Here is a 22,053-nt window from a genome sequence, read left to right on the forward strand (position 1 = left end):
ACTTTTTAATATTATTCTTATAATTATTGAAGACTTGCCATCTCACTTTTTTATCTAATAAATTATTTACTAGTTGATTTAAATTTTATTCCTCACCCATATTTTTCTCAAATCCTAACAAGAGTATTTTAATGTAAAATAATTAATATAAGAGAGAATACCGTATTTTTTCCCTCTTTAAATTGAATTGCTTTTTTTTTACTCGTTTTTTTCTGAATCAAAAGAGCAGCTCAGTAACTCAAAATATTCTTGTCTCAAAATTCAAAACATTAATCTTCCCAATACTATCAAGTGACAAGCTTAGAGATACTCTCAACAATATATTTTTAATGTGTTTGTACCATCCTATATTTAATAAAATAAATAAATACTGTTTTTATCATCTTGAAAATGACAATTTCTTTTTTATTCTAATAGTAATTGAAATGTCATCTTGTTGATGGATCATTTGACATCTAAACTGAAGTACAAGTGGAAACTTCTCTTCAACTTTTTATCAACAAGTTGTTTGTATGGTGGTAGATATGATTAGGTGACACAAATGTTCAATATATATATAAACTAAAAGCACTGGTGGCATGACATACCAAATCTTTGATGGTGGTAGGTAGTGAAGTTGTTTAGTTTAGTATATCCAGTGTTGTTGTTATTGTTAGTATTCCACATTAAAAAAGTAGAGAAAAGGATTTGGCCATCTTAAAGCTATAATACAGCTAAATTTGATGAGATTTGCTGTCAAAAACGTGGTAGTACATGCACTTGATCTATTGACCTTCGATCCAACAGATTAAAGAATAATACAGGAGTTCACAAAGAAAATAATAATAATTAAATAATAACCACAATTAAATGTCGCGCCCTCGAAAAATACCAAGTTATTTACATCCCATGTGAAATCTTGTATGGCTCAAAAGAAATGTTCATAATCATTCAGCTGTAGAATCACTTTGAAGTATGTACTGTCAAACACCTCATGCTAATGCAGCACTAGCACTGCACAACTCGAACTGATAAATAAAATTTACCATAAAGATCAGCTTGTTTGATTTATCTATCTTTTATTAGAAAAAGTGCAATTAGAGCGAGAAAACCCGAGGAATCCAACTGAAGAAATGAAACACTTATCTTCGATACCTAAATAGTTGGTTTATCACCCCAAAAATCATCTAACAAAAAATCATAATTTGTACCATGTGGAAGCATATTGCTATAAAAGGATTCTTCCTCACTATATTACATTAAACACCTATGGGTAACCTAACCAGCACTAAATTCAACAAGAATAGAGTTTTCATGTCTGATTTTCCTTTACATAAGCTCCTCAAACTTCTTGAAAGAGCACAAAGTAAATTGTATATTCTCGTGTGTTATACCAGCATTCACTGTAGATTCTGAGGCTTTAATCTGAGAAGCTGATACTTACCTATCCCTGAGAAAGCCAGGCAGGTCGGACTTTGGGACACGGAATCTCACTGGGAGTTGAGATAGCAATTCATGTCCTTTATTCTCTGGTGTTGAATTATTATTAGTTGAAACATCAGTTGTCTGAAACTTTCCAAATGGGACAACCTGCACATAAGGAAGGTGAAAGGCTAAGCAAACCATTCAAAGTTACTAGAGATTCTTATCAGAGAAAGAATGAATTCCACAGTACTTGATGGGTGCTTGAACCATCAGCTGAAGCTGTCTTCAACCTTTTAGCCATCGGCATGCTGCTTGAACTGGCTACTTCGTCCTTGAAGTTTTGATCGGCGACCTCTAATATGCCAAATTAAAATAAAGATTATAAATATCAAAACCTTATTCCTGTGCAAAAATCTATGACAAGCATGATATTTTCAAATAAGTCATAGAATCTTAGTTGCACTGTGTAGAAAATAGTCTTGCAGAAGTGGTTTAAAAGCATAGTGAAGAAGAGCCGAATAAATACATCTTTGGTCTTCAAAACCACTCATCTGATACACATTTCAGATATTGATAAGCATTACTTGAGAGTTGAAATTATACAACTTCTTAGAAAATACAAGCATTGCATGACTAAAGATTATTATTTATGTCCTTGGATGATAGAATAGTTCAGTTTACTTAAGGCCTTGACTTAATTCTCATAGAACGGCATAAAACATGTAAAAAATATAATGTCCCAACAAATTTCTGTCAATCATTTTATTGAATGTGTACTTGACTGAATCAAGCTAAGCAATATAAGAACATTATGTGAAACCAGTGGTTTGTACAACATCTTGGAACATGGTTGGCAAGGATTTACTAGAACAAAGGCTCATGTATCATAGTAGCTCTGTATAAAGCTGTGTGGAAGAGCCAATAAATCAGCCACCTTAAATACCCAACTGCCAAAGCATAAAAAGAAACTCAAACGTATATCTATAAAGACAAAGCATCAAAGTCTACTATCATAAATAAAACTCTCTTGACTGCCCTGCTGATTGATGGAAACCGCCTAGAATCGTGACCCTTAAAATGTTAATATTCCAAAAATAATCATGTCAAAATTTTAACCTTTAATCCATTGCAGCATACATTACAAAAGCATAAGAGATATACAGCCACCATCTAAAATAAATATAACTAGATGCTAACCTGCAAGTTGCACGGTATAATTTAATATATTAGTGAATACAAAATAATATGTCGTTGCACGGTAAAATTTAATATATTCGTAGTATAGAATTATATATAATTTAAAAGTAATGCAGTTTTTATTTTATAGTAGAATATACTCAAACATTTATGTGTCGGAAGGTAAATATATATTTGAATAACTATATATAAGCTAGAAAAGGTAAAACCTTGTTGACTAATATGAGATTATTCATATGATTTTGCAACTTTAGAGATGCAATCTTTGTCTTTAACTTTTTTTATATAATTGATTTATTCAAGCTTTTTGTTTTTATTGAAGTGTTCCTTGCAATATGTTCTTCATTTTATATGATTTATATTAGTTTTAAATTTATGTTCCTTTTGACATTTTCACTTTTAAAGGGTAGCTTTTGTCAAAATCACGATAGCTCATCATAATTCAGTTAATCTCACCATCAATTTCAATATGTACTAAATGATATTGTGTCCCGAGGTGTATTATAACATTCATTCATGAGTGCTAGTTTGTTAAAAACAATGTTCATAACAATTTTTCACGTGTGCAAATATAGGTGATATATATGGAAGGAACACTACAAAATAAAATAGAAATTTCTTAAGATTTAAAAATCTTAAGTAATAATAATAATGTTTTTAATATAATAAAAATGTTGAGCCAAAAAATAATACTAAAAATGTTAGTTACACAAAACTATCAAGTCAAATGAAAATTCAATACAAAATGTAACCAAATTATATAGTTATAGTATTTTGGACGGAGAACAGTTTCAATTATTTTAACTATTGTTTCATTTAAATAATTAGAATGTGAAATGAAATTTCCAAATAACTATTTGTCATGGTCAAGAAACTTCAAGAGTGGATTATAGGCAAGAAGAGCTTGTGGATGTTTAAGACATAGAAAGTTTCAAGTGAATAGTGAAATGGTTAAAAGTTAGTGAAATGGTTAAAAGTTAGTGAAATGGTTAGAAGTTATTCATTTCTAAATATTTAGTATTATTCATCTTTATTTTGTTTCAATTATGATTTATATTTTTTTAATTATACAAAGAAAAAATGCAATAAAATACGTGCACATTCAACATCATAGGGAAAAAATTCACTTCCTATACAATGATAGTTATATATGATCTTCAACAATAATTGACAACGAACAATATTATTGAAATACATGTGAACTGATAATGTGTCATACATTGAAATAGGTGTGACTTGGTTGCATTTCATAATGTCTTTACCATTGGTAAGTGACTTGAACCAAAACTTTATACATGTATGTAGTCAAACTTGCATTGTGATGCTTTGAAGATATTGAGTGTTTTTTTTTTCGTATGAGTTATTGAAATGAAAGGTTTGATAAGTAAGCAAAGCTTTTAAGTGTATTGATGGATAATTGAGGGATAAATTGGAGTTGAAATTTTAAAACGTATGAAAATTGTACAATCGGATGGGCAAGTAAAATGATTTGCATTACATATTGGTGAAACAAAATAGAATGGAAGTAGAAGATAGAAGAAATAGTGTGTTTTGGAAGGTGGCACATCAGAATTTTTGTGAGTTGACAAATAATAGAGTATGTGGCATAGAAAAAGATAAGTTGTCGTTGATAGAATTCGGGACTTTGTTTTAATATATTATAATAGATTTATAAATATAATTTTTAAGAAAAAAATCTGAAAAACCACATGGTTATGACACTATAACAGAATAACCACAAAACTTACTCAGCGACTAGATGAAGATCTAAAGTTATGCATATCAAGTACCAACAAAAGACAAGAAAAAGGAGGGGGTAGGTTTACTTTTAATTTTTTAGATTTTTCCATCTCCAAGACATATCTCCTTCTGTAAGTTTAAACATACAAGGATATATAATGAAAATAGACAAAAAATATGTGCTTTTGTTCACCTAACAAAATTGTTTATGTAGCAAGGTATAACACTAATCAAATGATTAAATGACCAGTAACAAATTATTCTAAAATATTAACTTAATAATATCAACTGTAATCTTTAACCACAGTTCCACAACCACCAGTTTAAATGAGATCAGCATCAATAAGTCTTTACTGCGGGCAAATTCCGAATTAACTGATATGCAGTGCCTTTTATGCCATTGTTTAAGCCAAAGATAAAAGATCAATTTTTTTGACAAATGATAAAAAAATCATTAGACTTCATAAAAACTGAGTACGCCGATGTTCAGAGAACTAAAATCACTGAACGCAGAATTTAATAACACAAGTGTTAGTGAGATGATATGCATGTACATTGACATTGAACATGAAAAAGCTGCATGTTGTATACAATAAGGTTCAAGAAAAGACAGGGTCGTAGAAAGTATCATTATCTAGTCAATAGAATAACTAAAATGCTAAAAAGAAAGTGTATTTCAAGCTACCTGTTGTACTGCATCCCGATTCTGCATGGAATGAGCATTGCTTCTTAAAACAACTTCTTGCTGACCTGTTGGCAAATGCTGTACTTCCACTGGCATGAATCTCCTCGTCACAGAGTAAGCCATGATCATAGGTACTAGGCTCTCTCAAATTACAAGCTTTATCTACCATTGCAAGTCCCAAATAATTTCCTGCAAGAACATGAGAATCAGCTGTGCTCTCTAACATGGGAGCAATTTTTTCTAGGCTGGTCTTCTTCTGGCAGCCATCTTGTAGAGCCAGAGACTGTAAGGAAAAAAAAGAGGATAAAAAGGCCTGATTATAAAGGGAAAATAATTAAGCCACATAAACACAATGGAGACTCTAAATTGGAATTTATCTCTGACCTGACTAGGCATATTAGGTGTATTTTGCAGAGTTCTACACTTATATGCTTCATCGGTATTATTATGAAAGCTCCAACCATGTAAATGTATAGAATGATGCAACTTATTCACAAATGAGGCCTCTAAAGAACTAATATATAGACTGTGCAGCTGATCTGTCCATCGTCTAGACTGGTCCTGGTATAAAATTTAGAATGTATAAATGGCCTCTCAAAAAAAAATTATGTCAAGCAACTGGAGATATTGAAATATTACAGGAACTAAACTAGTCTGTCTAAACAATCAATAAATGTAATTATAACGCCAATAACTAATATTAGACATCTCCAAGACTGCAAGCTAACAATAGTATGAAATCTCTCATGATCTATAAGTTTCACATTAAATTAAACTGCTCAAAACGTCTTCTAGAATCACAATTTATATCCTTTTCAATATTGCCTTTCCTTATTTGCTGTTTAGACATTCCTGTCATGGGTTGAGTCATAAAGATAAGAGCACATTAGACCATGTTTAACAGAAAGGGGAATCAGATCAACTTTCACCAATCAAAAACAAACTTTCAACACTGAGAAAAGCATAATAGGGAGAATATTTTCATTTAAGCAGTGGATAAAAATCATAATCAGTGTAACCGAAACAATTTACCAAAATGATGTATAATCAAACGTTAATCCTCAACTAGTACCAAACAACTCGCAGATTTATAACAGGATTTTCAATTTCAGCTACTTGAAAATCCTCACCACATTATGGTAATCCCTATATAGTGATTTCAGATACTCTCACCTCATACAGTGCTAAAGTTAGTAAACAAATGTCGGAAAGCACAATTTCGAAAGCTTAAACGCCATGCAAAGCACAATTTCGAAAATTAAACAAATACTACCATAAAGCAAGAGACAAACGCGTTTAAAAGACCTAGAATCCAAATTCCAAACGGATATTTATAGCAACGGTCTCGTCCAGACACACAAACACACACAACTCGCAATTATTTCACCACAAAAAATCGAAGCTGAAAAAGAGAACGGAAGACAAAATTGGAAAATCTAACATCAGTTACGCAAAGTAAATAAATGAAAATAAGGTAAAATGAGTGTAAAGTTACCGGAAACGGAGCGGCCTCTCTGGAAGTATTGTCAACGGATGTGGCGGAGGAATCGGAGTCGGGGCCGGGGCCGGAACCGGAGCCGGAGCGAGTCAACTCGGGAAATGACTCTGGACCGGAGGGGAACGGCGGCGAGTGGAGATCACGGCGGATACGGAGATTCGCTTCCATGGTCCGCGAGAGTGATAAAATTTGAGCGAAGAAGAAGAAGAAACCCTGTGGGTTCGTTTCGGGTGAAGAAGTATGTTCCTGGCAAAGAAAAAAAAGAGCTCCACATGGCGTCGCTTTTACACGTGTCAGTGAATTGTTCTGGACGCCACGTCATCAAGGAGATAAATATCTTGAGGTAATGTGAGCCAGATATTTTTTAGGGTCGTTGGTTGAAGAGAGTGTGTGTGAACAGTTATTGGCGCGTGTAACTCATGACCAGTTTTCTCGTATCTATCAAGGCCGCTTATGTCATTTGCATGGAAATTGAATTTCATATTTCTACATTTTGATCCCTATTAGGGATGGTAATAGGCTAGGCTGAGGGGTCTATCGCCTAGCCTACTTATGGTCTGGTCTGCCCTGTTTAATAAAAAGATCAGGCTCAAACTGTTTTTAAAGCCTATTTATGTAAATAGGTCAGGTTCAGGCTTATAAAAAAGCCTATTAGGTCTGACAGGCCGGCCTATATATATTTTATATGTATTTCATTCTCTATTTTTTCTTCTTCTATTTTTCATTGCACTCACTCCAACAAAATGTATGAAAACAACATATTTTTTTATAAAAACCGATATTATTTATTTGTTACTTTATATTTTATAAAAATCAATACTATTTATTTGTTATCTTTATATATATTATTAGTATATAAATTTAAAAACCCTAATTGTTTATTATTACTGAATATGAGTTTGTTTGAGAGGTAATGTTCTGAGTTGTTTGAGAGGATTTGTTTAGAAGTAATATTCTGAGTTGTTTGAGAGATAATAATAGGTGTGTTTGTTTCAATAAAAAATTTATTCTTTTAAACCAAAAACTATTTTTTAGGGTTTAAAAGGTATTTGTTTCATATTTTAAAAAAATTATTTTGTTAGAAAAATCATTTTTTTATTTAATATATATATACATATACACATTAGTATTGGTATATGGAGAATCATATAAATCGATATGTGTAGAGAATCATGTAGCTATAGATAATTGTTTATTTATTACCTTTATATATATATATATATATATATATATATATATTATTAAATATGATGTTGCACGAGAGGATTTGTTTGAGAGGTAATAATATGAGTTTGTTTGAGACCATTTGTTTCAGAGATAATAATTGGTGCGTTTGTTTTAATAAAAAATTTATTCTTTTAAACCAAAAATCATTTTTTAGAGTTTAAAGGGTGTTTTGTTTCATTTTTTTTTTAATTATTTTGTTAGAAAAATTATTTTTAATGTGAATAAGGCTTTTAAATAGGCTTACAGGCCAAGCCATGGTAAGCCGTAGGCCAAGCTCATGCCGAAAAAAAAGCCTATCATAGGTCGTAGGTCAGGCTTAAGCCTCAAAAATTCATCGTAGGTCAGACTCAGACCTTTCAAAGCCTGGTCTGACCTATTCCCACCCCTAGATCTAACTAATATGGACTTGATACTAAAGACATGGACATGAGACTATAGTCATAACAGACCAAATATCAAATTACGTATAATCTATTATCTCCTTCAAGTTGGTGAACAAATACTTTATAATTTCTACTTAGTAACAAAGTTATGAAATGACAGGATCTAATGGTTTTGTAAAATTATACGTGTCTATGTTGAACAGAAGACACAGATTGTAAATGAAATAGTTTTTAGTGTAACTTTTATAAGTCTTATAAAACAAACATTTTCTTTATCTAGGATCCAATTTACCCCTACTTTGATTCAAAGTAGCAAATGAAAGACAATTAAAAAAACTTTTAGAGCATGATAACTATAAAGAGAAGCCTACATTAATTTTTATAGGGAGTCTCGTTATTAAGAGGCTCTATTTATAAGAAAAGTATGTATGGCTTAAGTCATAATACCATAAACGTTTAGGCAAATGAGATTTTATAAGAAAACACTAGTAACATTCAACAATTGTATATGTTTTCTTTCAACTACAAAACTTTTTTTGGGGAGTTTCTACAAAAGATATTTGATTTAAGATTTTTGGAGATGAATAGAAGAATTTATTTTAAATTGATTTAATTGTAGTTTTAATATTTTTATTTTTACTAATTCACGAAATTGATTCATCTAATTTAAAACAAGTGATAGAATGCCTTAATTAAAAGTCAATAATTTTAGTCTCTACTTTAGATTTTTAAACTAAAAATTAACTATTTGATATATTTTAAGTGATGTAACATATAATTTTATAATATAGAACCACTTAAATGTTTTAATTATTCATATGTCATTAAATAAATTATAAATAAAAAATTTAAGTAGAAGGTTAAGTTTTTAGAAAGTATTATTGTGATTTGATTAGTGTTAATCATTTTACATCATTGTATCATATGTCACATTATTTAAAACAAGTCATATCGTTGTTTTGTAGTTAAAAAATCAATATAAGAAATCAAAACTGATTTTAAAATCGGAAAATCGATTTTGTAAATTGATAAAACTAGAAGGATTAAAATTGCAGCTAAATTTTTTAAATTCTACTCTATTGTCACTTCTTATGATTTTAACCGTAACATAAAATCGAGTCAAAATGATGAAATTTTGAATATACAATTTAATTTCAAATAAAATCTTTATGAAATGAAATTTAAGAAAATTGCAAACAAAGTTTTTTAAAACATCACTAGAAGGATGTCCTAGCCTGTAGTGTCAAACATTCATCAACTTAGAGGAATCAACAATATTATTAATGTTGATGGAATTATGAAAAGAAGAATCAACAACATCAAACTATTATCTACAACAATATCATGATACTTAGAACCATGAGAGTTACTACTGGACAAATTATGGAAAAAAGTAAAACCAACATGAGTCCGACTGAGAACGTTGAGGATACGAAGATGTGGCAAAATGGAGGAATTGGATGGAGTTTAACTTTGAATTTGGATTACCATCAAATTAATTTAATAATCTATTACAATCCCTCTAAAAGTTGTATAAAAATATCCAATTTAATCTATCCACTAAAAATAAAAATCTTTCAATTTATCCATTAACATATTTTCAATGAATGCATATCTATTTAATTACTTTCTTTTGACCATTTTAATAAATTAATTTTAATGTTTGTTATTATATTTAAAAAAATTATTATTTTATAAATAATATATTTTATTTTGATAGAAAATTCTGGTTCTTTTTTTAATTTTTATCTTAAACTTTTTTTAATATTATTTTAAAAATCAGTTTTTCTCAAAAGAAAAATTAGTAATTTCTAAAATTAATTTTATTTATTATACGGGAAACTGTATTTTTTAACTGAAAAAAAATTAAAAAATAAACAGTATGTTTTATAAGAAAAAATGTTTTTGTAATATTTTTAAAATATAAATATAAATTAAATATGATTATTTATTAATTAAGTAATAGGGAGGGTGGCTGATAGTGGCCACCAACAGAACTCTTACGATATACAATTGTTGATGGCAGAGTTTCGACGATCCACAGTGATTGATGGCGGAGTTCCGGCAATCGGTGGCGAAACTTTAGCGGTCGTCGCCACCAACTACCACCAATATTAAAAATATTAATTAATAATAAATAAATAATACTTTCTATTTTTAAAATAAGTTACTTATTTTTAATTAATCAATACAAAAATTGATTTTTAAAATTCTAAAATAGTTTAAGTTTTTTTGTTAAAAAATTCAAAGTTTAGAACTAAAAAAATGCAGTGAAGAAATTTTTTTCTTTTAAAATAATAATTAAATTATTTTCATAAATTACTTATTTTGTAAATTATAAAAATAACAGTTTTTCTTAAATTATTTAAAAAAAACTTTTTTTTATATAAATTATAAAAAAAATACTAATTTATAGTTTTGTGGATGAATTTGATGGATTGGGTATATGGATGGGAATAGACTAGGCCGTTCGTCAGGGGCCTATGGTCTGGCCTACTTATGGCCTGGTCTGGCCTGTTTAATAAAAAGGTCATGCTCAAGCTGTTTTTAAAGCATCTTTATGTAAATAGGTCAGGCTCAGACTTGTAAAAAAGCCTATTAGGCCTGACAGACCGGCTTTATATATTTTATATGTATTCCATTCTTTATTTTTTTTTTTCTAATTTCCATTACACTCACTCCAACAATCATGTATAAAAACAACATATTTTTTTATAAAAACCGATATTATTTATTTGTTACTTTATATTTTATAAAAACAAATACTATTTATTTGTTATCTTTATATATATTATTAGTATATAAATTTAAAAACCCTAATTGTTTATTATTACTGAATATGAGTTTGTTTGAGAGGTAATATTCTGAGTTGTTTGAGAGATAATAATAGGTGTGTTTGTTTCAATAAAAAATTTATTCTTTTAAACCAAAAACTATTTTTTAGGGTTTAAAAGGTATTTGTTTCATATTTTTAAAAAATTATTTTGTTAGAAAAATCATTTTTTATTTAATATATATATACATATACACATTAGTATTGGTATATGGAGAATCATATAAATCGATATGTGTAGAGCATCATGTAGCTATAGATAATTGTTTATTTATTACCTTTATATATATATATATATTATTACTAAATATGATGTTGCACGAGATGATTTGTTTGAGAGCTAATAATCTGAATTTGTTTGAGACCATTTGTTTCAGAGATAATAATGGGTGCGTTTGTTTTAATAAAAAATTTATTCTTTTAAACCAAAAATCATTTTTTAGAGTTTAAAGGGTGTTTTGTTTCATATTTTTTTTTTAAAATTATTTTGTTAGAAAAATTATTTTTAATGTGAATAAGACTTTTAAATAGGCTAACAGGTCAGGCCATGGTAGGCTGTAGGCCAGACTCAAACCCAAAAAAAAGCCTATCATAGGCCGTAGGCCAGGCTTATGCCTCAAAAATTCATCGTAGGTCAGACTCAGGCCTTTCAAAGTCTGGTCTGGCCTGACCTATTCCCACCCCTAATCCCTATTCTTACGATATTTTAATTTTACATTCTTGAAAATTTTAATTTATATTTTAAACTATTTTCATTGAAAATTTTTAGAACAATTTATCTTACACAAATATAAAAATTGTGATATAAATTTTGTTGTGCAAAATTCCAATTTAAAAATTAACATTTTAGAAATTTAAAATTTTCAATACGTAAAAAGATAATAACAATTACATACCAAAAATGTCAAAAATAAAATTTTCAATTTAAAAGAATTTTGCATATAAAAAATTTTGTATTTCAATATATAAAAAAATTAAAAAAATAATTTTCATATCAGAAATTTCAATTCAAAAACGAATTTTTGAGATGTGAAAAAATTATAAAAAAATCTTATATTAAAAATTTTTAAAATTCAAAATTTTCGATATATAAAAAACCTTGCATATAAAAAAATTGAAACAAAATTTTGCATATAACGAAATGTTTAATATATAAAAAAAAACATAAATATTAAGTACAAAAAACAGAATAATTTTATTTAAAAAAAATTATTTTCTACATGAGTATATAAAAAATATTAAAATGTGAATTTAAAGTTAAACTATTGGAATATGAAATCCAATGCTCCACATCTATATTCCCATTCGCTAAGCTTCGATGTGATTTGTGAACACGAGTCGTGATTCATGAAGTCCGCTTCCATTTTCCCCTTTTTTTTTTTCTTATTTTGCTTGTATTAAAAATCGATTAACTTTTTTTTGTAAGTATTGTTAAGATGTTAAAATAATTTATACTATTTTTGGGGATCAAATATATTTTTCTGGCCTAATTAATTTTTATTAAAAATATATTTATTTATTCATATTGATAAAAATTACATTGATCGAAAATATTATAATTTAAAATCGCTAAAATCGAAAAAGATAAATTTACAAATATATTTGCAGCACACATATTAATAGCATAAAACTGTAAAATATCTATAAATATGACAATGCTTGCAAAATGACAAAATTGAGGTGTTCATAATATTTATGTCTTTGGAGTGTTAATGTTAACAACGTCAAAAACATTGATTAAAATTACATTTGATCGAAATTGATTTGTCAATTGGATCAAAGAACATCGTAACGAAACAAGAAAACAAAATGATGCACCAAGACGACGACCAAATACAGTGTCACACTAAGACAACAAAACTACACGAAAGATAGACAAAAGATGTTGGGAATCACTTATTTAGATAAAAGAGAATACAAATGATGTGGCGGGGTGATTTTGGACCAAATATTGGCTCAAAACCATCCTTTCTTGAGTGATAAAATGAGGAACCGATCACAAAGGGCGGAGAAGAGAAACTAGAGGTGGCAAGGTTTATTAATTTTATTTTTTTTTCTGTCTTGATTTGTTAATTCTTTAATAGCTTTATATATAGAACATTTTATATGTTCTTTTGATATTTTTTTAATCATCATAATTAAATATCATAAGAATTTTTTTTAATCAAACTCTCAAAAGGTAATAATTGCAAATCAGTTCAAAAGTTGTGATAAAGGTCCAACTATTAGGGTTTAATTGAGAACAGACGGCATTCAACCAATACATCACCTCAATCTCAAAATTAGTAAAAAGAAATTTCATGTTTTATCTTTTAAATGTTTATAAAAGACGAACAAGTCTATTTCGCCCCACCGCAAACCCTAATATCCACATTACAACTTAAGATTTATATCAACGTTCTATCAAAGTAATTTTTAAACATATTCATTGAGACCTTCAAATTGAGAGCACATGAATCAAGTTTGAAGATGTGATTAGTGTGTGGTGTTCTTAACGATATTTTTTATCGTATTCAAAATATTTTTGTTCGGTTTAGATACAGTCATTACAGAACCACTATTTAAAGAAGAAAAAATATATTCATCGATGATCACAAATTAATTGTTGAAAAGGGCCTCTATTGGGGAATCACTAACAATTTTTTTAGAATCAATTTCTATTATTTGTGTTACCCCTATCCATTTTACCTAGAAAAATAAGATGAATGCAAAGAAAAAGAATAGAAAACCTTACCAAGACAACCGACTACATCGAGCAAAAAATAAGAATAGGAACAAATAAGAAAAACTAAAATCACAAGTTAAGGTGAAAAAGAGAACAAAATGACATGTTTGAAAAAGCATCATACAAGTAACATGTATACTAACATATGGTTATAACATATTACAAACTTATCACTTTATCAAAGAACTTAAGTAACAAGTACTGATCGAGAGAGGATATATTTCCAAAATATTTGCCTTCTAAAAAAAATTTAAAAAAAAAAATAGACTTTATACCATTAACTACACAATAGCTAATATTATATGGGGTTTGTATACTGGTATGGACACAAGACCATTTTAAACCTTAGACTCAACTAAATGGTCAAATCCAAGTCCCTAAGAACTCAACTTTGAAAGTAATCGACTATGTGAATCTCAAGTGGATGTCGCAAGTCTTTTTCTAAAGACTATATAACTCATGTTTGCATCTGAGAAAGTTATCAACAATTCTTATTGTGATTGAGCTACAATGACTCTCAAATCAAAAGACCTACATAAATGAATTGATCAGCAAGCTTCAATTATCAAGTAACTCAGGGTCCAAAACAAACATAAATAGGAGTTTCCCCCAAGTAACATTTACCTTTTATAAATATGAAATATTAATCTCTACTATCACTTTGTCTTACTTTGACATCAGATTGTTTTTGCATGTACACATATCCCCTCATATTGGAGTAGGAGCAATAAAAAGTCAAGAAACTAACGTCAATTGATCATCATTTTGAGGCGATCAACTTTGTGTTCTTAGACCGGAACAATATTTTACTTAAAATGAAAAATATAAAATAAAATAAAAAATTCTAATTAATATTCTACAAATTTTTTTTCAATTTTCTAAAATTATTTAAGATCTTTAAAAAAAATAGTATATATTTAAGATATCAAATCCAACAATAAACTATAAATATTTAAATAAAAATGAGACTTTAAGAAGATTAGCTAAAATATTGATAGAATCATATTTGGTTAATTGTAAAAATTGTTGGAAAATAATACTAAATAAATTATTTTTTCAAAAAAAAGTTTATAAATTAAAACTGCAAATATATATATATATATATATATATATCCAACAACATAATTTATATACACCGATGATGTAAGACTTTTTTTTACAGATACGTCCAATTTTCAATAAAACAACTATTTGTAGATTTTTATAAAGATATAAAAATATTTTAATAATTAATCTAAGAAATTGACACTATAATGTAATTTGATTAGATGCATACGTAAAAAAAATTATATGATTATTACATAAAAATTAATCTCATTTGAATAATCAAAATATATAATTAAGTATAACAACCTGCAACCTTACTTAATCTACTATCAATCTCATCTATGTTTACTAGACTTATTTTTTGATCTAGTATGTTTGCTTCTGTCTCATATCCATGAAATGCGACAAATTCAATGTTTTTATTTTTTATGAAAGGAAATTAACTTATGAAATTAAGCGAGAGAGATAAGTACCCGTAGTATCATTAGTTAAAATAAGACTTAAAGAAGAAAAACGTTTATCCACAAGAATCCAATAAAAAATCGGGATTGAATGACCTAAATTGATGCACCAATTCAATGTTGTTTTGTTCTTGCCATTGCTATCACCAACGCATAGTTGAAATAAGTCTATATAATGTAAACTGATACACCGACTTAAATGGCTCTATAGTTACTATACTGTCATCTTGTTCAACAATATGCGAGAACTTCTTCTCATAGTATCTTGGGATTCAAAATAATTTTAGCTTCAGTTGAATGTAAAGGTGAGACTTTTGCTAAACATAGAAGAGTGAGAATTGGGATAAAAATGAGTTGTACGAACAATAAAATCCATTATTATCAATATTTACATTGTAAAACACCACCAAACAGTTAACCAGCCTAAACTCTCAGTCTCTAGCCACTAGCAATAGAACTCAAATCAACACCTTGATTCGATATGTTTGTTGAGTTTGGAAATGTACATTATGTATTGTAAAATTAGAACGAAAGCAGTTATTAAATAACAAAGGAAAAAACAAAATAAAATAAACAAGAAAGAGACCATCCATGACTATGTATGAACAAATTAGAACGCATAATTAATCCAAACACTCCATTTCCTTGCGAGATTCATGTGTATACAGCAGAAGCGATAAGGTATTAATTAATTAACCTGAGCCCGGTGTTGGAGAAGATTGCCGCACCGCACAAGCAACCACCTTCGCCCATTGTTTCAACCGAGTCTTCTTCGCCGTTAAATCATCAGCTTCATAACAAATTCGTAACAACTTTCACTCAAAATTATTTCATTTTAATTCTAGCACAAATAAATAAATTAAAATTGCCCCAATTTTTATGTCAACTGTATAATTTTATTTTCATAGTTACACCTAATAAACACTTTATAATTTAATTTTCAAAAAATTCACCTAGTAAATTACTATCAATCAAATGAGTGATTACGTAAATTTATGATTGATTAACTATATAAATTTTTTTGTATTGACAATATATAATTTAAATTGAACCAATAGACAATCTGATATTTGAATATGTGATATATTTATGCCACGTAAATGTTATTAAAGTTATGATAAATTTATCTTACAGATGAATGATGATCAAGTTTTAAAGACAAATTTGTCTTTCATGAGATGAAATTGACCTTAAATCAATAACCATAAAACTTTATAAAGAGACTATTTTATATTGACATTTGACAATTCGGATAATTTTATAATAGATTCACAATTTTCAATTTGTCAATTTATGAATGCAATTTCAGTTCTTTTTTTAAATAAAAAAAAAAAATCTGACTACCATCAACAACAGAAATATTTATTTAAAAAAAAAATGATAAAATGAATAACTCAAATTTAACGAATAAAATGAAATTGCGAGGGTTAAGGTTTTTAATCGAGTTACCTGGATTAAAAATAGCGGTGGTATTTGCAATGTCATTATCAGAGACAATGGAAGATGAAGAAGAGGATCGAGACAAGCTATGATTATTGTACTGTTTATTAACAGCATGGTACAATTCCAAAGCAGGTATAGTATTGGATAGTTTCGGGTCAATTTCGGGTGAATCAAACCCGAACCCGAGTTCGAAACAAGCATTGAGTTCCTGTAAGTCATCTTCCGATAAACTCTTACTAAGCCGACGGAGATTGTTGCCGCTGCGACTGCGGCTGATGTGATTCTTCTTTCGTCTCTGCCACGCCTCTTCTCGGAGCATGTCCGGTGACCACGACTGTTGTTTGTAGAGCCGCGGCGGTGGCGGCGCGTTGGACGGCTTTGACATAATAATGATTTGAATATTTTTTTGGTTTTTTTGGGTTTGGGTTTTTGTTCTGTCGAATGATGATGAGATTGTTTTGTAATCTAAATCATGTTTCTCGGCAGTGGATCTATATGATGTGGACTGTGCTTGGCCAATTGTGACTTTTGGTTTATAATATTTTATTTTATTTTTTTAAATAAGTTGCAATTGTGCATTGTCAATATTTGGAATAAAAAATTTTAAAAAGGAAGGAACTTATATTTTTGCTAAACAATCTCTTCTATAGAGGAAAGTATCTTAGGTTTTAAATATTTTATCAACACAGTCTATATAAAGTTGGAAAAAAAAATTAAATTGAAACAATTTCATCCAAAAATAAGTTGAATAGAAAAAAGTTGAGATATCTATCTATACCCTAATATAAAAGGGAGTTCTAAAAATAATTGCCAATACTCGTTTGATCTTTTTAAATTTACCTTTAATGATACAAATATTTTCTAACTTTAAATTTAAAATAAACAACGTGAATATCATTAGATAAAAAATAATTTAAATTAAATAATTGCAAAACCATTTTATTCTTACCTTTACTTAATTTTAATCTCTATCTCTCTATAATGTCTTTATATCTTTTTATTATCTTTATCTTTTTCTATAATATACATATTTTTATATTCCTTCTCTATCTCTATCTTTATTTTTATATTTATTTTTATCTCTATATAATTAAAGAGAATACACTTTTTTTTTGTATCGTTTATTTTTTTTTAAATTACCCTTTCCAATTTTTCTTATCTCTCAACTCTTAATTTTTTTTTTTATCTTTTCCTTAAGAAACTACTTTATCTTTTTTTAATTTTTTATAATTGTATATACCATAAACTATAAATAATTTATAAATTGCAATGAAAATTATTTTTTTTTAAAAAGTAAAAATATATACACACCATACCACAACAACAAAATGGACAGATAACACGTACGTGAATATCCGTCTTCACGTTAATCTCTATTTTTATAATAACTTTATTTAAAATAAAATATAAACAAAAAATTTAATTTGTTAATTTATATTTCTATAAAAAATTCACTCAAAATGAAATATAAAACAAAAAAATTATTTAAAATTTGATGTATCTAATTTTAAATTATAACCAAAATATCAATTTTCAATTATAATTTTTGTTTTATTTTATTTCAGAAAAAGTACCAGTGAAACTCATAACTGAAGTACATTTACACATATCAAACTTACAATTAAGTCTTTCTTCAACAAACTTCGTCACATTCATATTTTATCACAAACATAAATCACACAAAAGATAAAATTTTATTGTACACAATTCAGAAAAAATATATTAATATTATAACATAATATTTTTTATAAGAAAAGTAAAAATTATTGATAACTTCTACATAGATAAAAATATTATATCATATATTTTTATTTAAGTGTGAATAATTTCCATCAAAAAATTAATTATATATATATATATATATATATATATATATTAAGAGTCCGACCTCTCTAATCAGGTATCATAAAAAATAGTTTAATTGAGTTTTTTCTTTCTTAGTTAGAAATTAGCGAGTTTTTGTTCAATTGTTAGTGAGAATTAGGGATGAAAATAGGTTAAGTCGTCCGTGAGGATCTATGTTGTTGCCTACTTGTGGTTTGATTTGGTCTGACCTGTTTAATAAAAAGGTTAGACTCAAACTATTTTTAAAGTATTTTTTTTATTATTATTTATTAATAATATTATTGTCTATTTTAAAATCTATCAATTAGGCTATCACTTAGTCGTTCTATATTCAGTCGTCCTTCCATATTCTCCCCGTTCTTTTCTTCTCTCTTTATTTTTAAGTTGAATCATTCATATTATTATATAATTATTATACTATATAAGATTTCAATATTTACTATTTCAATATTTACTATTTCAATATCTTACTTTTTTTTCTTTTTTCTTTAGTAAAGTTAACTTTTGTAAAATCTCTTAAAAATCTTCTAGAAACTCAATTGAAAATTGTTCTACTTTTAGGTTTTATAAATAAAAATAAATCTTAAATCAAAACAGTATATGTGAATTTGTAAAAAAAATTACATAAAATAGATGCAGTCCATTTAGAATTGTTTCAAAGTTGATAATAATATTAATTATATTATTACTGAATATGTTCGAGTTTGTTTGAGAGGATTTGTTTGAGAGCATCATATAAATTGGTATAGATAGAGCATCACGTAGCTTGATATGTGTATAAGGACTAATTATGAATTCGTTTTGTTTTTTTGTTTTCTTAGAAGGTTGTTGTATTGCAGTATGCAAACTTGTTAGTTATTGTTTTATTAGATTTGATTATAATTTTATTAATTTTTCTTGTATATAAAGGTCTAGTTTAGCTTATTTAAAAAAATATAAAATATAATATTTTAATGTGAATAGAGCTTTTAAATATGTTTTCATATCAAACTAGACTTTTAAAAAGGTTAGACCAAGCAAAAATAAAAAATAAAAAAACTTATGTTAGGTCGTAGACTAGACTTAAACTTTAAAATTTAATCGTAGATCAGACTTAGGTATTTCAAAGTCTGGTCTGGTCTAACCTATTCCCACTAAGAAATGAATGAAACTCTTAAATATTGATTTTAATTTCTATGAAAGACAAAAACTCACTAATTTTATAGGAGAGAAAAATAAGAGTGAAAAGTTAGTAGATAAGAGTACTAAGAAGAGGGAGCGGGTTCTTGCATATATCATTAAGGATATAAATATTTATTCTCTTTACTTAATTAATTAAAAACTTAACTATTTTTTTTTGTCCCATTATTCCACAAAACTTTTGTCCTCCTATTAAGTAGTTTTTGGGATTTTTTATCTTCATTATTTTTTATTATGTGACAATGTCATTAATGACGTGACACTTATATGTTATTTATGATTTGGATAAAATAATTTTTAAGTTATTATTATTATAATTTATTTTATTTATATAATACAAAATTAAATAAGTAAATTTTAAATATTGTATCCGAATATTTTAAAATTTTAATTTATTATTGGATAAAATAAATAAATTTTAAATATTTTATTTAAATATTTTATTTAAATATTTTAATTTATAAATAAAATAACATAGATTTATTAATAGTTTAAGATATAAATATTAAATAGTATTAAAATATTGAGAATAAAATAAATAAAATTTAAAATATTTTATAAAAATATTTTAAAATTATTAAAAAAACTGAAATAAAATAAATAAAATTTAAATATTTTATTTATATAATTTAGAGTTTTAAAATTTATATAGATAATATATAATAAAATAAATTTATTTAATTTTTAATATTTTAATATATAAATAAAATTAATTACAACAATAATAACATAAAAGATATTTTATCCAACTAGCGAATATCATGTCTAAATAATATTAGACTAAAATAAATCTAAGAAATAATTAATGAGACCAAAAATTTAATTGTAAAAATACATAGATTAAAAATTTATTTTAAGCAAAATAAAGGATCAAAATAGCATTCAAGTTTTAGTTAAATAAATAATACTGGAATGTTGTCTCGTAATGGACAAACCACTTCAAGGGATGTATGAGCAGTGGCCCACACTTGATTTTGAATAAATATTTTAGTGCTCAACACACTAATAAACAAATGATATGAGAAATATGTTGGGCAATGTCTCTTCACTATGTTTAAATTTTTTTTGAATGTGTAAGGAGTTTATATAATAGTCATTAAATATTTTAAAATTATAAAAACAAATATAAATATATCATTTATTTAATTATTTTGGTCTTTAAATATAATTTTAATTAATTAATTTATTTTTCAAATTTAATTTTTGTAAGTTAATTTAGTTTATAAATTTATTAATAAAAGATATATTTAAAAATGTATTTATAGTTTTAATAAATTCATACATCACATATTTAAGAACTAAATATGTGACACCAATTAAAAGAAATATATGGTACTCTCACTATTTAAAATTTATGTGTCGGTCTCTCCTCATGATCATTGCACGAATCTACGTGTAGTAGTATACATTGAATATATATCTAAAAGATTATAGATAGAAATCAAATCATATTCCACTATAGATATTTGTGTAGGTATAATTTTAGTAAATGGGCAATACTTTTTGAACATTTATTACAACAACAGCAACAATAATAATAATAATAATAATAATAATAATAATAATAATAATAATAATAATAATATTATTATTATTATTATTATTATTATTATTATTATTATTATAATACAGATAGACATTGTTTGATAAAAGTTTTAAAATAATAAAATTATAATTAAAATAGTTGAAAAGAATGAGAAAATTAGAAGTAACAAAAAATAGATGAAAACTCGATGTTTTTTAATATTGTTGGAATGATGTTTTTAAATTCAACGTGAACTAAAGAGTATTACTAGATTATTCTTTATATTTTTAATATAAGTAAAGTCATTTTTCTAATCATATTGAAAGTCTTAGTCTTAAAATTTATTTAATTTTCATGAGTTTATCTATGTATATATATTTTAGTCGGATGTAGCAATATATTAATTATTATAAATGATTTGTTGTCTGTTAAATAAAATGAAAAGTATTTTCCATTGAATCATGTTTTAAATTTCTAAACTTCACAATTTATTTTATTTGAAAAACTTTTGAAATTTAAAAACTTAATTATATATTTGTTTAAATTTTAGTTATTTATAGTCAACCACTCTAGCTAAAGGATGAACACCTATTTCGATGGAAAAGTGAAACGCTTCAAAGCCAGATTTATTGCTTAAGATTTCACAAAAACAAATAACTCATAACTCAGAGTCTCATTGATTTTAGTTTCAAAAACTTTATTTTAATTTTTAAAAATTAAAAAATTTGTTTGAATTATTTATTTTTAAAAACTGTTTGTAAAATTAATTTTAATATTATATTTTTTAAAATTAAAAAAATAAAATATATAAATAGTATTTTATTTTTTATTTTTTCAATTTTAAAAAGAAAAAATACGGAG

General features: G+C 26.6%; 2 protein-coding genes across 4 annotated transcripts; both read right to left on the bottom strand.

Annotated features, from left to right (window-relative positions):
• Positions 1 to 1,008: 1,008 nt before the first annotated feature.
• On the bottom strand, positions 1,009 to 6,870 carry LOC101503228 (uncharacterized). Of its 3 annotated transcripts, none has more exons than XM_027335398.2 (5): positions 6,522 to 6,870; positions 5,411 to 5,581; positions 5,027 to 5,309; positions 1,655 to 1,758; positions 1,009 to 1,569 (listed from the first exon to the last, which is right to left on the bottom strand). In XM_027335398.2, exons 1-5 carry the CDS (start codon positions 6,690 to 6,692, stop codon positions 1,420 to 1,422), a joined length of 879 nt encoding a protein of 292 aa, XP_027191199.1. In that variant the 5' UTR covers positions 6,693 to 6,870; the 3' UTR covers positions 1,009 to 1,419. The 3 variants fall into 3 exon arrangements, with proteins under 3 accessions (XP_027191199.1, XP_004505226.1, XP_073225870.1); XM_004505169.4 differs by having other exon boundaries at positions 5,411 to 5,587; positions 6,522 to 6,862; XM_073369769.1 differs by lacking the exon at positions 5,411 to 5,581.
• Positions 6,871 to 15,550: 8,680 nt separating this feature from the next.
• On the bottom strand, positions 15,551 to 17,149 carry LOC101503545 (uncharacterized). The gene is made up of 2 exons (XM_004505170.4): positions 16,650 to 17,149; positions 15,551 to 15,990 (listed from the first exon to the last, which is right to left on the bottom strand). The coding sequence occupies exons 1-2, from the start codon at positions 17,026 to 17,028 to the stop codon at positions 15,893 to 15,895; spliced, it is 477 nt and encodes a 158-aa protein (XP_004505227.1). The 5' UTR covers positions 17,029 to 17,149; the 3' UTR covers positions 15,551 to 15,892.
• Positions 17,150 to 22,053: the final 4,904 nt, after the last annotated feature.

This window comes from Cicer arietinum, chromosome 6 (assembly GCF_000331145.2).
Source record: "Cicer arietinum cultivar CDC Frontier isolate Library 1 chromosome 6, Cicar.CDCFrontier_v2.0, whole genome shotgun sequence".
Lineage (NCBI taxonomy): Eukaryota > Viridiplantae > Streptophyta > Magnoliopsida > Fabales > Fabaceae > Cicer > Cicer arietinum.

Bases quoted from the DNA above. Each gene is read 5' to 3' on its own strand.
- LOC101503228 (XM_004505169.4), bottom strand. From the start codon at position 6,692: ATGGAAGCGAATCTCCGTATCCGCCGTGATCTCCACTCGCCGCCGTTC. The intron at 1,759-5,026 runs GTAGCTTGAAAT...TTGGCATATTAG, and splicing joins ATCGGGATGCAGTACAACAG to AGGTCGCCGATCAAAACTTC. The intron at 1,570-1,654 runs GTACTGTGGAAT...CCTTATGTGCAG, and splicing joins ATGGTTCAAGCACCCATCAA to GTTGTCCCATTTGGAAAGTT.
- LOC101503545 (XM_004505170.4), bottom strand. From the start codon at position 17,028: ATGTCAAAGCCGTCCAACGCGCCGCCACCGCCGCGGCTCTACAAACAA. The intron at 15,991-16,649 runs GTAACTCGATTA...TTTGTTATGAAG, and splicing joins CACCGCTATTTTTAATCCAG to CTGATGATTTAACGGCGAAG.